At 44.6% G+C, this 13,810-nt stretch overlaps 1 protein-coding gene across 1 annotated transcript in view; it reads right to left on the reverse strand.

Annotated features, from left to right (window-relative positions):
* LOC122105070 (steroid transmembrane transporter SLC22A24-like) overlaps positions 1-11,740 on the reverse strand; it is a 32,086-nt gene extending 20,346 nt beyond the window's left edge. Inside the window, exons 1-2 of the mRNA XM_042676172.1 lie at positions 11,219-11,740; positions 6,216-6,319 (exon numbers count right to left, since the gene is read on the reverse strand). Of these exons, the coding sequence (XP_042532106.1) occupies positions 6,216-6,319; positions 11,219-11,620 (506 nt within the window). The 5' untranslated portion in view covers positions 11,621-11,740. The remainder of the gene's footprint in view (positions 1-6,215; positions 6,320-11,218) is intronic.
* Positions 11,741-13,810: the final 2,070 nt, after the last annotated feature.

The following is a 13,810-nucleotide window of genomic DNA, read 5'->3' on the forward strand; positions in this document are numbered from 1 at the left end:
GTAGTTTTCTTCATGTGGCCGCCCAGTTTTCCCAGCACCAGTAGTTGAAGAGGCTGTGTTTCTTCCATTGTATGTCTTTGGCTCCTTTGTCAAATATCAGCTGACTGTAAGCCTGTGGATTTATTTCTGGACCTTCTATTCTGTTCCATTGATCTTCAGTTCTGTTTTTGTGCCAGTACCATGCTGTCTTTGTTATTATAGCTCTATAGTAGAGTTTGAAGTTCGGCATGGATATCCCTCTCATGTTGTCTTTATTCCCTAAAATTGTTTTGGCTATTCTAGGTCTTTTGTTGTTCCAAATGAATTTTTGGACTGTTTTCTGTATTTCAGTGATGTATGTCATTGGGATTTTAATAGGAATTGCATTGAATTTGTATATTAATTTTGGCAGTATTACCATTTTCACTATGTTAAGTCTGCCTATCCAAGAGCATGGGAGGTCTTTCCATTTCCTAGTGTCTTCTGCAATTTCTTTCTTTAACTTTTTATAGTTTTCATGAAATAGTTCTTTTACATCTTTGGTTCGGTTGATTCCTAAATATTTTATTTTTTTGGGAGGTAATTGTGAATGGGGTTGCTCCCTTTATTTCCCTCTCTTCTTGTACATTGTCAGTGTACAGGGAGGCAACTGATTTTTGTGGGTTGATTTTGTATCCTGCTACTTTGCTGAAGTGATTTATGATTTCTAAGAGTTTGGGGATGGAGTTTTTGGGATGGTGAAGGTATAGTATCATGTCATCTGCGAAAAGGGATAGTTTAACTTCTTCTTTCCCTATGTGGATCCCTTTAATGTCTTTTTCTTGCTTTATTGCCCTGGCTGAGGGTTGCAGGTCTATATTGAAGAGGAGTGGAGACAGTGGGCATTCTTGCCTTGTTCCTGATTTTAGGAGAATTGGTTGTAGCTTTTCCCCATTAAGTATAATATTGGCTATTGGTCTCTCATAAATGGCTTTTATTGTTTTAAGAAATGTTCCTCCTATTCCTATTTTCTCCAGAGTTTTTAGCATGAATGAATGTTGAATTTTTTCAAAGGCCTTTTCTGCATCTGTGGCAATAATCATGTGATTCTTGACCTCGGCTCTGTTGATGTGTTGGATTACATTTATTGACTTAAGCATGTTAAACCATCCCTGCATCTCTGGGATGAAGCCTACCTGGTCATAGTGTATGATTTTTTTGATGTATTTCTGGATTCTGTTAGCTAGAATCTTGTTAAGGATCTTTGCCTCTGTGTTCATCAAGGAAATTGGCCTGTAATTCTCTTTTTTGGTTGGTTCTTTGCCTGGTTTGGGGATGAGTGTGATATTGGCTTTGTAGAATGAGTTTGGGATAGCTCCCTCCTTCTCTGTTTCTCTGAAGAGCTTGAGGAGTATGGGTATTAGTTCTTCTTTAAAGGTCTATAGAATTCTGCTGTGAATGCATCTGGTCCTGGGCTTTTTTTTGTTGGAAGACTTTTGATAGCTTCCTGTATTTCCTTGTAGTATATTGGCTTATTTAATTGATTTACTTCTTCTTTGCTCAGTTTGGGCAACTTGTATTTCTCTAAAAATGCATGCATTTCTGCCAAGTTTTCTTCCTTTAGAGAGTATAACTTTTGAAAGTAGTCTGTTAAGATTATTTGGATATCTTGGGTGCGTGTTGTGATTTTTCCAGTGGCATCCCTAGTCCTGTTAATATGGGTTTCCTCTCTTCTTTTTTTAATTAATCTTGCCAATGCCATCCATTTTATTTATTTTTTCAAAGAACCAGCTTTTTGTTTGTTTAATTTTGGCTATAGTTTTCTGATTTTCTAATGGATTAATCTCTGCTCTTAATTTGGTTATCTGGCTCCATCTACTAACTTTAGGTTCCATTTTTTCATGTTTTTTCTATCTGTCTTAATTGCAACATGGGATTATTTACTTGGTCTGTCTCTATTTTTTTGATGTTGGCACTGAGGGCAATAAATTTGCCCCTCAGGACTGCCTTTGCTGTGTCCCACAAGTTTTCATTTTCATTGAGTTGTAGGAAATTTTTTATTTCTTCTTTGATCTCTTCCATTACCCAGGCATTGCTAAGGAGTGTGCTGTTCAATTTCCATGTATTAGAGAAATTTCTGTGATATGCTTTGTTATTGAGAACTAGCTTGATTCCACTGTGGTCAAATAGGATACAGGGGATTATGTCGATCCCCTTGTATTTGCTTAAGTTCCTTGCATGAACTATAATATGTCTATTTTGGAGAAAGTTCCATGAGCTGCTGAGAAGAATGTGTACTGTGTTGTTTTTGGGTGAAATACTTGGTAGATGTCAGTTAATTCCGCTTGAAGTATGGCCTCACTTAATTCGGTAGCTTCTTTGCCAATCCTCTGGTTGGTAGACCTGTCCTTTGGTGAGAGTGGGGTGTTAAAGTGTCCTAGTATTATTGTATTGGGATCTATTTTATTCTGTAAGTTTGAGAGTATTTGCTTATCATATCTGGGTGCACCAATGTTTGGGGAATATTAAGTTGATGAGGGTAATATCCTCCTCTTGGATTGTTCCCTGTATTAACATGTAGTGTCCGTCCTTGTCTTTCTGTACTGATTTTAATGAAAAGTTTATTTTGTCAGATATCAGGATAGCTACACCTGCTTTCTTACTGGGGGCATTTGATTGGTAGATCCTTTTCCAACTCTTTACTCTGAGTTTGTTTGTATGTTTGGCTGAGAGGTGGGTCTCCTGTAGGCAACAGATGGATGGGTCATGTTTTCTGATCCAGTCTGCAGTTCTTTTTCTTTTGATTGGCGAATTAAGCCCATTAATATTAAGAGATAGTATAGAGAGATGAGATTCTGCATTGTGGTCCCTGTCATTCCCTGTTTTCCTCAGTTTCTCTTCTTTCCTTTCCTCCTGTGCTTGCTCAGTTAGACTTGGAGTAATGCCTGTCTCGGTGCAGGTCCCAGTTCCTGGCTGCTTTCTTCATGTTGTGTCCCTCCTCTTAGTATGTTTTGTAATGCTGGCTTAATGTTTATGTATTCATTTAGTTTTTCTTTGCTATTATAAATTTTCAGCTCTCCATCGAACGTGAATGCTAGCTTTGCCAAGTATATCAGTCTGGGGTGGCAGTTATTGGCTCTCAGGGCTCGTGTGGTACTTTCCCAGGCCTTTCTTGCATTCAGTGTTTGTGTGGAGAGATCTGCAGTGATTCTAATTTTTTCCCATTGTAGTATAGCTCCTTCTTCATGTTTGCTGCATGCAAGATTGTTCCCTTATTATTCAGATCTATCATTTTTACTATAATGTGTCAAGAAGTGTTTCTCCTGGGATCTTGCTTGTGAGGTGTTCTATATGCTTCTGTTATGTAGGTAAGATGTTCTTTTTCTGAGATGGGGAAAATTTTCACCAATTATCTTGTTGAATAGGTGTTGTATTCCCTTGTTATGATATTCCTCACCTTCATCCACTGTATTTCTTGGCACTGTCTGCTTGCTCTTGAATTTCCCTTTGCCATAATTTGAGTGAATTATCCATATCTATCATTTTTTGGTCCAGTGGGTGTATTCTGTCTTCTGTATCTGACACTCTACATTCCATTTCGTTCACTCTGTTAACTGTGGCTTCCATTGTGGTTTGCATGGAGGAAATGGACTCCTTTATGGATTCGATGTTGGTTCTCAAAGTACTGATCTCAGCTCTTAGTGAGGTGTGTGCTGCCTCTATTTTGGCCCCTATCTCACTTCTTAGTTAAGTGTGTGCTGCCTCTATTTTTGCATGCATCTCCTGTTTGAGATCCTGCATCTCTTTTGATAGTTCATCCCTGTGCTCTTTCAATTTCTGGTCTATTTCTCGCTTTATTTCTTGAGTCATTGCCTCTAGCATCGCTTGGATGTAGGTTTTGTCTTCCATTCCTGCTTTGCTCCCACTGGGGATCTCCCCTGCATGGATACTGGCTATTGGGGATAGCTTGCTATCCTGGGTGTTGATAAGCCTTGTAATTTTTCTCTGTGATTTTCGCATGGGGGTTCAGGGATTATGGGAGACTAATCTGAAATTTTGTTTTGGTGTGTCTGTCTTTGCATGGTTGCTGTTTCTGTATTGGTAGAGAGAGTCTGTACCTGATCTGGGTTCTGTTGGGGGCCTACCTCCAGCTGCTGGTCTGACCTAGGTAGGATTCTCGGCTCTCTGCTGTAGATCGCTGGCAATTCCTGCCTTTGGAAGGATTGAGCATCCTAGACTGCTGGTGTTTGCTCCTACGGCTGCTCTTGGCAAGATCGGATGTTCTGGATGCACTCTCCCAGATGCTGGAGTCTGCTATGGGCTCCTAATGGGTTTTTTTTTTGGCGGTTTGTGGGCTTGAACTCTGGGCTTGGGTGCTGTCCCTCAGCTCTTCAGCTCAAGGCTGGCACCCTACCATTTGAGCCACAGCACCACTTCTGGCCCTTTCTGCTTATGTGGTGCTGAGGAATCAGATCCAGGGCCTCATGCACCCCAGACTAGCACTCTACTGCTGAGCCACCTTACCAGCCTGAGCTCCGGCCTATTATCAGGTGCTGGCGGCCAGTGTTGTCCAATTCCCAGCCTAGAATATATGGGTGGGGTTCTGGTGGGGTTTGGGCTTCTCGTCCTGAGCCCCCAGGTCTTTTGTTGTCACAGGCATGCTTGGCAGGGGGTGCAGTTCCCTGTTTTTCTCCCCTCTGCTGAGGCATGTACTCAGCTTTTGACTTCAATTGGGAGGAGTTGGTTGTGTTGCTCAGGCACGGGATCCCCAGGCTTGGTCCCGCCCCCCTGCCTGGGGCACACAGGTTGGGCCTGTGCTGCTGTGTATAGCACCTACGTTATGCAGACTGAGGTACACAGTTCAAATTTCTTATACTGTTGGGTGTCTTGTCCCAGGGGCGCTCTTCCTGACTTGGGCATTTAAGCTCCCTTCCAGGAGCACTCTTGCTCTAGCCTGGCCAGCGGAGTGTGCTCCGTGGGCTGGTGGAGTTCTCGAACACTTCCCAGTTTTAGTGGGTCCTGTGGTTCAGGTGTTGGCGTAGGGAGTCTGGGTCAGGGTCTGGGGATTCTCACCAGCTGTGGTCACCCTTGAGGGATACATTCTCTCCTGTGGGGTACTCACCCTGCAGCTAGATGTTTCTCTGAGTTGTAGGTCATCAGTTGCCATTGCAATCAGAGTTCAGTTGGGGTGGTTGCGGGTTGGGGTGGGTGGTGGTGGCTCTGTGTGATGCTTTTCTGTCTCTGCCTCCATCGATGTTGATGCTGTCTGGTCAACGCCTCGGGATGGGCCTCTGGCCTCTGCCTGAGGTGAGGGGGCGGGGCCTCTGTACAGGTTCTGAGGGCTGGTGTTTGTCTCTGTTTGCACTCTCCGGATCAGCAGCAGTTCCTTGCAGGTCTTCTGCTCTGGTGTTCTGTGGGCCTCCCGTGTAGCTCTGGGGCTCCCATCGTGGGGCCGAATTCTGGGCTCGGGGGTTACTCTTTGCAATCGGTGTGTCTGACCCTGGTACCTCAGGCAGCTTCTGCGCGGGTTATCTGCAGACAGCCCCCTGTGTCTCTGGAACTCCGGCAGCCCCAACCAGGCCGGCTGGCCGTGGCTTGACACGCTGCTGCAGGGCCAGTAAAGATTAGGGGTGTAGCTCTGGGGTTCCCGCCCTGGGGCTGAGCGGCTTTGGCGGGATGGAGACTCTCTGCTCAGTTGGAGAGTGAGGGTGGGATCTTTGTGCAGACTTCCGGCTGGTAGGTTTCTCTGTACGTGGCGATCGGAGGGTCTGCAGACCGGTACCTCAGGCGGCTTCTGGGCAGGTGATCTGCATGCAGCTCCCTGTCTCTCTGGGACTCCAGCAGCTCCCGCCTGGCCGGCTGGCCGCGGCTTGGTGTGCTGCCATGTGGCCAGCAAAAATTGGGGAAGGGGTCTTTGCTCTTCTCTGTTCTGAAATTCCTTTTTCTCTCTTTCTTTTTTGTTATTTTCCACCTCCTGTTTTTCTCTGGGTGTTTGCCTTTTGTTTTTGTCGGTCTCTTGGGGAGATTGAGCGTTGGAACTCGAACTCTCTTTTGGTTGGGGAGAGCTGTGGCATTTCCCTACAGCCCAGTCGCCATCTTGGCCCCCTCCTTTCTAAATGTCTTCTAAAAGATACTTTTCTGCTGAGTGCTGGACTACTATATATAGCACTAAGTTAGAGCTCCGCTGAGATTTCTTAACTACAGAAAAGACTATACCATCTGATCCACATCCACAGAGAAAGTGAAATGACACCTACCTGTCTGAAAGATGGCCAAATATCAGACCTCCCAGCAGTGACCCAATCATAAATACTACTTGAACCATAGATTTGGATGACTGGTACTCACATACTAGGTCCCACTGGAAGAGAAAGGAAGAGAGAGCCGTGTCAGGAGAGTTGAAGCCTTCAGTGGAAACAGACTGTAAGCATCTTCCCATGAGGGAAAATGTGCTGTGGTATGTGGATCCCGCTTCCTGTCCATTTCCTCTGCAGCCACTCCCCTCTGCCAGTCCACACACCTACAAATACTCAGCTCCTTTCAACTCTTCCGGTTCTGTCTCTGTTTTCAAAGTTTCCATGGCTCTCTGCTCTTTTCTAGCTCTTTCTCAGCTCTTTCCTTCCCGTCTCTTTCCCAGCTCTCTTCATTTTCCTAGCTCTCTCTTTCCACCTTTCCCAGATGCTCTCTCTTCTAGCTCTCTCTTCTAGTTTCTAGCTCTTTTCTCTCTTTTCTAGCTCTTGCTCTTTCCCAGCTCTCTCTCTTTCCCAGCTCTTTCTCTTTTCCACCTCTTTCTTTTCTCATCAATTTCCTATGTCTTTCCCAGGCCTTTCCCAACCGCATGGAGGACCAAGATGGCCTGGTGCCAGCTAGAACGATGAATAAACCTACCCCTTACCTGAATACCACGTGTGTGGTGCTGTTCTTACTCGGCTACCTCTTTTTAAAAACCTAACATAAGGGGCTAGGAAGGTGGCTCATTGGTAGAGCGCTTGCCTTGCATGCCTGAGTTCCTGGGTTTGATTCCTCACCACCACATAAGCAAAAAGAAAAAAGCTGGAAGGGGCTCTGTGGCTCAAGTGGTAGAGTGCTAGCCTTGAGCTGAAGACCTGAGGAACCGAGCCCAGGCCCAGAGTTCAGGCCCTATAACCGGACCCAAAATATAAAAAATAGTAAAAAGATAAAAACATAACATAAATGGTGCCGGGTTCACGCGGCACCACCAGGATAGGTGGGATTCTTCTCTGTTTTTTTTTTTCTTCCCTTTTTTTGCCCTGAGTAATACCCACAGTTCTAATGGCCTTTTTTGCGAACTGGTCTGTGCGCTGCAGACATAGTGCTTTGATACCATTGCTAGCCTTCACATCCACGTCCACACCACTTCTATGCTCTGGTGAGTGAAACTACTCTCTACGGCTCTCTGTCACTCAGTCTCTGTCCAGACATGGCGCCACGCCAGAGAACTCCTACAGCCTTTAGCTGAAAGGCCTGTCACCTCTGAAGCCGAGGATGCTTGGCTTTGTGGCTTGGCCATTTCTCTCTAGAGGGCTCTGGGGAAGTCGGGACACCGCTTCTGCCTGGTCAGCTGTCCTTCACTCACCAGATTGACTCTCTTACACATTTAATGGGGTGCTGCAAATCACGCCTGAGCCGTGGAACCCCTTTGAAATGCCTCGTGCGCTCCCTGGAAGGCCAGAGCACCTCATTTTTATGCAATTCTCAGATGTAGACAGTTTTTGCCACTGCAATGGTAAATGGTCAGAAGTCTGTTTTCTTTCAGGCTCTCTTTGCTCTCTCTCTGCCATTCATTTCCAACTTTTCCTATGTCTCCCTTTCTCTTTTCTACATTTTGGCTTGTGCCCTGAAGAGTGCAACGCAGGCTGGGTCCCCGGGACCCCCCTTTTGGATCCTTCTCTAAGGCTAGCCAATGTAGGCTTGATCTATTTGTTCAGGGTTTCTTTGCATTTTTTCAGAAATTCGCCATCTTGAGTTTGCCATCTTGGCCACATGTTGGGTTAAGGGTTTGGCCCCATCTGGCCCTTAACCTTCCACCAAGCTTACTACTCCATCCAGCTATTCTAAGGTGCCTTGCTAACAAGTTGCTCTTTTCACAGGCCCTGGTAACTGAGGCCCAACCATTTGATGTGCTTTGTTAGCAAAGATGTCTAAACATTGTTGTCATAATTTTAGGTTTTGAGTTTTGCCTTTTTTGTTTTATGTTGTGTATTCTACTGACTACATGGTTCTAAAACACTGGGCATATCTGTGCTAAAATTCTCATCACATCTCATGAGTTTTGTCATTTCAGAATATTTGTTGCCAATTCTTAATAAGGACCAGGTAAGCTCTACGTATTCTATTTGATGTCCTTGTTGCTTTAATTGGAAATAATAAAGGGCATTTGTGGCAAAGATTTCAGTTCAAAGCCAACCCGGGCTGAAAAATCCCAAAGACTCCATCTCCCAACTAACCTGCAAAGAGCCAGGCTGGAAGCATGGCTCAAGACTCTTATCTCTAACCAGCCAAACACTGGAAGTGCTATTGTAACTCAACGTGGTAGAGCACTAGCCTTGAGCAGAAGTGCTCAGGGACAGTGCCAAGGCCTTGAGTCCAATCCTCCTTGAATACCAACTGGGATAAGTCATCCCAGCAACGAGCACCTAGACTCAGCCAGTCTGGGGAACAAAGGAACATGGAGAGGAGTAAGAGGAGATGATGTCACATCAGCTACTTTGTGCCTGCCCTTTCAAAATTAACCAGAGCCAGGAGGTCAGTAGAAGTAAGAAGCCTGCCCATCCAATGTCTATACCTGTCTACCTATTAACTGAACAGGAATTTATAGTCTTGCCTTTATCACCTGACTTCTCTACCTAGTCGCCAGATGTCAGAAGTAGCTAGGGACATTTCTATCAACATTTTCAGCCCCAACACCTTCCTCTTGCCATTATTTGCTCTTTAGTATGTTTTTTTTCTAGCCCCTCAATGCTCATGAGACTTCTCTAGACTTTATCTAAGGGCTCATGCCACCAAGGGACAGCTGCTGCTCACTGCCTTCTCTGGGAGGGGACCAAATTCCAGCCTTTTACCCCTATTGTCAACACCCCTTGTCAGCAGGAAGTAGCCAGAGAGAATCCTCGCTGTATTTCAAGATTATTTCAAGGCTGGAATGTAAGGTCTGCTCCTGGATGGCTAGCAGACTCCATCATCCTCACAGCAAAGTCTCCACCCAGTACCTGCATTACCTAGGCAACTGGGACACCTGGAAGAGGTCACATGTGCATCTGCTGAGGTCACATCTGAATTTGATATGGCCACACCTTTTTCCAACCGTACCCTAGATAAGGCCTAGCCCAGGCCCAGATGCCCTCTCTCTGCTCTTTTCTAGCTTTTCAGCTCTTTCCTTCTCTTCTCTTTCCCAGCTCCCTTCTCTTTCCTAGCTCTCTCTTTTCCACCTTTCCCAGAAGCTCTCTTTTCTAGCTCTTTTCTCTCTTTTCTAGCTCTTGCTCTTTCCCAGCTCTCTCTCTTTCCCACCTCTCTTTTCCCAGCTCTTTCCCAGGCCTTTCCCAACCGCATGGAGGGCCAAGTTGGCCTGGTGTCAGCCAGAGCGATGAATAAACCTACTACCCCTTACCTGAAGAAAAAAAAAAAGGTTCCATGGCCTTATCTTTGTATTCTCTTCAGGTGACCAACTCCATCTGTTGCATGCATTACCTTCTACACACATTCTGTGTGTGTGTGTTTGTGTGTGTTTGTGTGTGTGTGTGTATGTGTGTGTGTGTGTGTGTGTGTGTGTCCATCCTGGAACTTGAAGTCAGGGTGGGACCTGGGTGCTGTCCCTGAGTTTTTTGGTTCTCTTTTTCTCGTCTACTGCTTTTCACTTGAACCGCATGCTTTTCAGGTTTTCTTATGGAATTTCCTGGCTTGGGTGTCTTTGAAGCAGGATGCAGAGATCTTAGAATCCTGCGTAGACAGGATTATAGGCATAAGCTATCAACACCAGGTTCTACACATTCCTTTTTCAAAATTTTATTTCCTCAGCATTTATGTATGCATGTATGTATATATGTATGTATATATGTATGTATATATGCATGTATGTATCTGTTTATCTTGTTGTTCTTGGGGGACTGGGGCACTCTCCCTGACCTCTTTTGCTCAAGGGTAGCACTCTACAGCTTTGAGTCACCACTTCTGGTCTTCTAGTGGTTAAATGAGGATAAGAGTCTCACAGACTTTCCTGATGAACCATGATCCTCAGATCTCAGCCTCCTGAGTAGCTAGGATTACAGTGCTGAGCCACCAGCACACGTATTCTTTATTTACCATAATTTATAGCATAGAAAGGAGTATTTTAAAGAAAATTGAGTTACTATAATGGAGAGTACATGACAAAAACTCTTCTTTGTCTCCCCCAGGATATAACCCCTGCTTTCACTGTATTTGATCTTGGTACAGGATGTGGAGGGTAAGGGCAAAAACAAATCATATAACTAGGGATACAGGTGGACCCATTGCAACAATGAGATGTACAAGTCGTTATATTGAAAAACGACCTTTACAACTTTGGTGGGGGGGGATCAGGTCCGGGGTGGTATGGGCAGTATGGGAAGGGATGGGAAGGGGAAACAAAGAGGAGGCAACAATGCTTGATAGGAGGTGTACTCGTTATCTTGCCCATGTAATTGTAACTCCTCTGTATGGTATTGTCACAATGAAAAAAAAAATCTTTTTTTCCATAGGAAGAAAGGTTTTCTTTATACTTGGACTAATACAAAGTCTGTTTGATTTCTTTTACCACTGAATAATTCAACTGACAGAAAAACTCTCATCTTTGGATATACCCATCCATTCAGTTAAAAAGTATACAAATGCTGGGGACTAGATTTATGCCCCAAAGGTTCTGACTAACTTGCTCTGGGTAATAATTCATAATAAGTATTGAGAGCCACTGACCTAGGATAATATTTTCCTTCATGGTATTTCCATTGTTCTTTAAAATTACAACTGTCTTTCTCATTAGATCAAATTATTTAATAACAGGTGTCTGTTTAGATTGTTTCATTCATGACCTCAGTACTAGTAACTCACAATCGAGGTAGTATAGATGAGCAGTTGCTACTTGCTGAAGGAATAGGAAATACAAATTGCTGACTAATATACTCTGGGGAGAGGGGGGGATTGAATATATAAAGCAAGTCTGTGCTTTGTATTACTGCAAAAACCTTTGAACAGAAATCCAGAAGATTTAAATGAGGCCTCTTACCTCAGTGACAATAGTGGAGTGGAAGTAGCTTTTGTCATACACCCAGCCGTCCACACAGGGCTCTGTTTCTGCCTCACTCAGGTTCCAGAAGGTGCTGTTCAGGTGGAGGAGCTGCCATTGGGGATGGACAAAGCGCCGGCACTTCTCTGGCCTGAGGTTGGAGTCAAGTGGGATGGAGATTCTCAGGAGGTCCTCCTGGCTGAGGAGCCCAGTGCCATTGTCAGAGAGCGTGTGATTGTCGAGGATGCGCACCCAGCAGCGGTGCTCAGGCACGGCTGCCGTGAAGTTCTCCAATAGAACATGAGGATATGCTATAAGAATAGTGATGAAAAAGAAAAGTAGCTGAAGGATCTGGAATCTTCCTAGGACTCCAACATGCTCCAGTAGGACCTCAAAACCCATTGTGACTGAACAGGAAGTCTCCCATAAGGGGAATGTGAGTGCTGCTATGGGAGAGGAGCGGTTTCCCTCCACTAGCCCAGCAGTGCTGCACTTGTCCCAACTCACTGTCTTCTCATTGGGCCCTGTCTCACCACTTTATGCCTGGGGAAGGAATTTCCTGGTCCTGTGGGTTTTGGCAGCTAGATGGCTTTAATAGTGGCTAGAAGGGACTTTTTGTTGTTGGTTTCAAGGAATGACTGTGATCTTTGCACTTCTTGAGGAGCTGAGTGATTTTATAATCTAAAGGCATGTGTAAAATGTTTTCTTTTTTTTCTCTTCTTCAGAAGAGGGACATTGGACACCCAGAAATTAACTGATTTATTATATTTGTGTGCAAAAAAATGGATCAGAGTAGAATTTACCCTCAAGTTAATGAAAGATGTGGTTAGTAAGATGTAAAGCAAAGTAGAATAGTGAATATTAATGCTGACTTTTGGTTAGTGTTTAAATTCTTCTAGTCATGGTGCTTTTATAACATTTGAAATAGGGAAAAAAGAATAGAGAAAGGGAGGAAGCAAATAATGTATTTGTGTGTATGCTGGTCCTGGGGCTTGAACTCAAGGCCTGGGAGCTCTCCTTGAGCTTCTTTTGTTCTAGGCCAGCATTCTACCACTTGGGCCACAGCTCCATTTCTTGCGTTTCAATGGTTAGTTGCAGGTAATTGTGCAACAGATTGGGCTGGGAAAGTGGCTCAGTGGTAGAGTGCTTGCCTTGCATGCATGAGGCCCTGGGTTTGATTCTTCAGCACCACATAAGCAGAAAAGGCCAGCAGCTGTACTGTGGCTCAAGTGGTAGAGTGCTCACCTTGAGCTAAGAGCTCGGGTGAGTTCAGGCACAGAGTTCAGGCCTCAGGACCAAAAAAAAAAAAGAATACAGCAGTTATTCCTGATGGAGATGGCAGTGAAGTCAGTAACATCCCCTGACAGGTAGGATTACAAGCATGAGACAGTGATGCTTCACACCACTTCTCCTCCTCCTCCTCCTCCTCCTCTGCCCTCCCTTCTGTTTCTCCTCCTCTTCCTCCTCTTCCTCTCTTTCTCTTCCTCTTCTTTCTCCTCCTGCTCTTCCTCCTCCTGTTCCTCCTCCTCCTGCTCCTCTTTTTTTCTTCATCCTCCTCCTTTTTTTCTTCTGCCTCCTCCTCTTTTTCCTCCTCCTCCTCTTCCTCTACCTTTTCCTCTGTCTTCTTCCATTTTTTTATGGGTCATGGGGCTTGAACCCATCACCTACGCATATATATGATAAAATGTCCAGTCATGAAATAATATAAATAAATATAATTAAGTAAATCTAAGAGGTGAGATTAAAAAAATAAAAACATCCGAGTGTGGTGTCTCACACCCATTATCTTAACTACTCAGGATGGGGAGATGGAGAGGATGATGGTCCAAGGCTAGTCTAGGCAAAGCTCATGAGATCTCACCATGACTAGTAAGAGTTGGGTGTGGTGGTATGTGCCTATCCTCCCAGCTAGGTGGGAACCCATATGTGAGCATCATGGTCCACAGGAGGCCCCATTAGACAAATTATGAAGGCAAAATGTCTAGAGTTGAGTCTCAAGCAGTACAACACCTGACAGTTCAAACTCTAATATCACCAAAAGAAAAATAGAATAGAAATAAAAACAAAGGGTGGGGGGAGATGGTGGTTTGGAGACATCCTACATTGCCCTGCATCTTTAAAAACCTGAAACAAATCAGATGAGGACAGTAGTTAGTGTACAGAAACTAGATGAATCCAGAGTTAAGAATTTTAGTTTCATGAAAGTGTCAATGGAACCTAACATAGGACTCTAGGCAAAATTGTAGAGAAGGGGGTAAAATTACCTCCCTGGTGTGTGTGTGTGTGTGTGTGTGTGTGTGTGTGTGTGTGTGTGTGTGTGTGTGTGTGTGTGTGTGTGTGTGTGTGTACATATGTGTGTGTGTTTGCCCACATGGTCACACATACTCCAGTGCTGGGGCTAGGGTCCTGGGCCAGTAAGCTTTCCTTCAGCTATCTGCCTCAAGGCTGATCCTCTACTGCTTGAACCATGGCTGCACTTGCAAGTGTGTTTTTGAGTAAGACTCTCACAGAATTTTCTGCCTGTGCTGGTTTCAAGCCATGATCCTCAGACTTGAGCATCCTGAGTAGCTGATGTGAGAAAAACTCTCTTTT

Source organism: Dipodomys spectabilis, unplaced genomic scaffold (assembly GCF_019054845.1).
Source record: "Dipodomys spectabilis isolate Male_0828 unplaced genomic scaffold, ASM1905484v1 ptg000030l, whole genome shotgun sequence".
NCBI lineage: Eukaryota > Metazoa > Chordata > Mammalia > Rodentia > Heteromyidae > Dipodomys > Dipodomys spectabilis.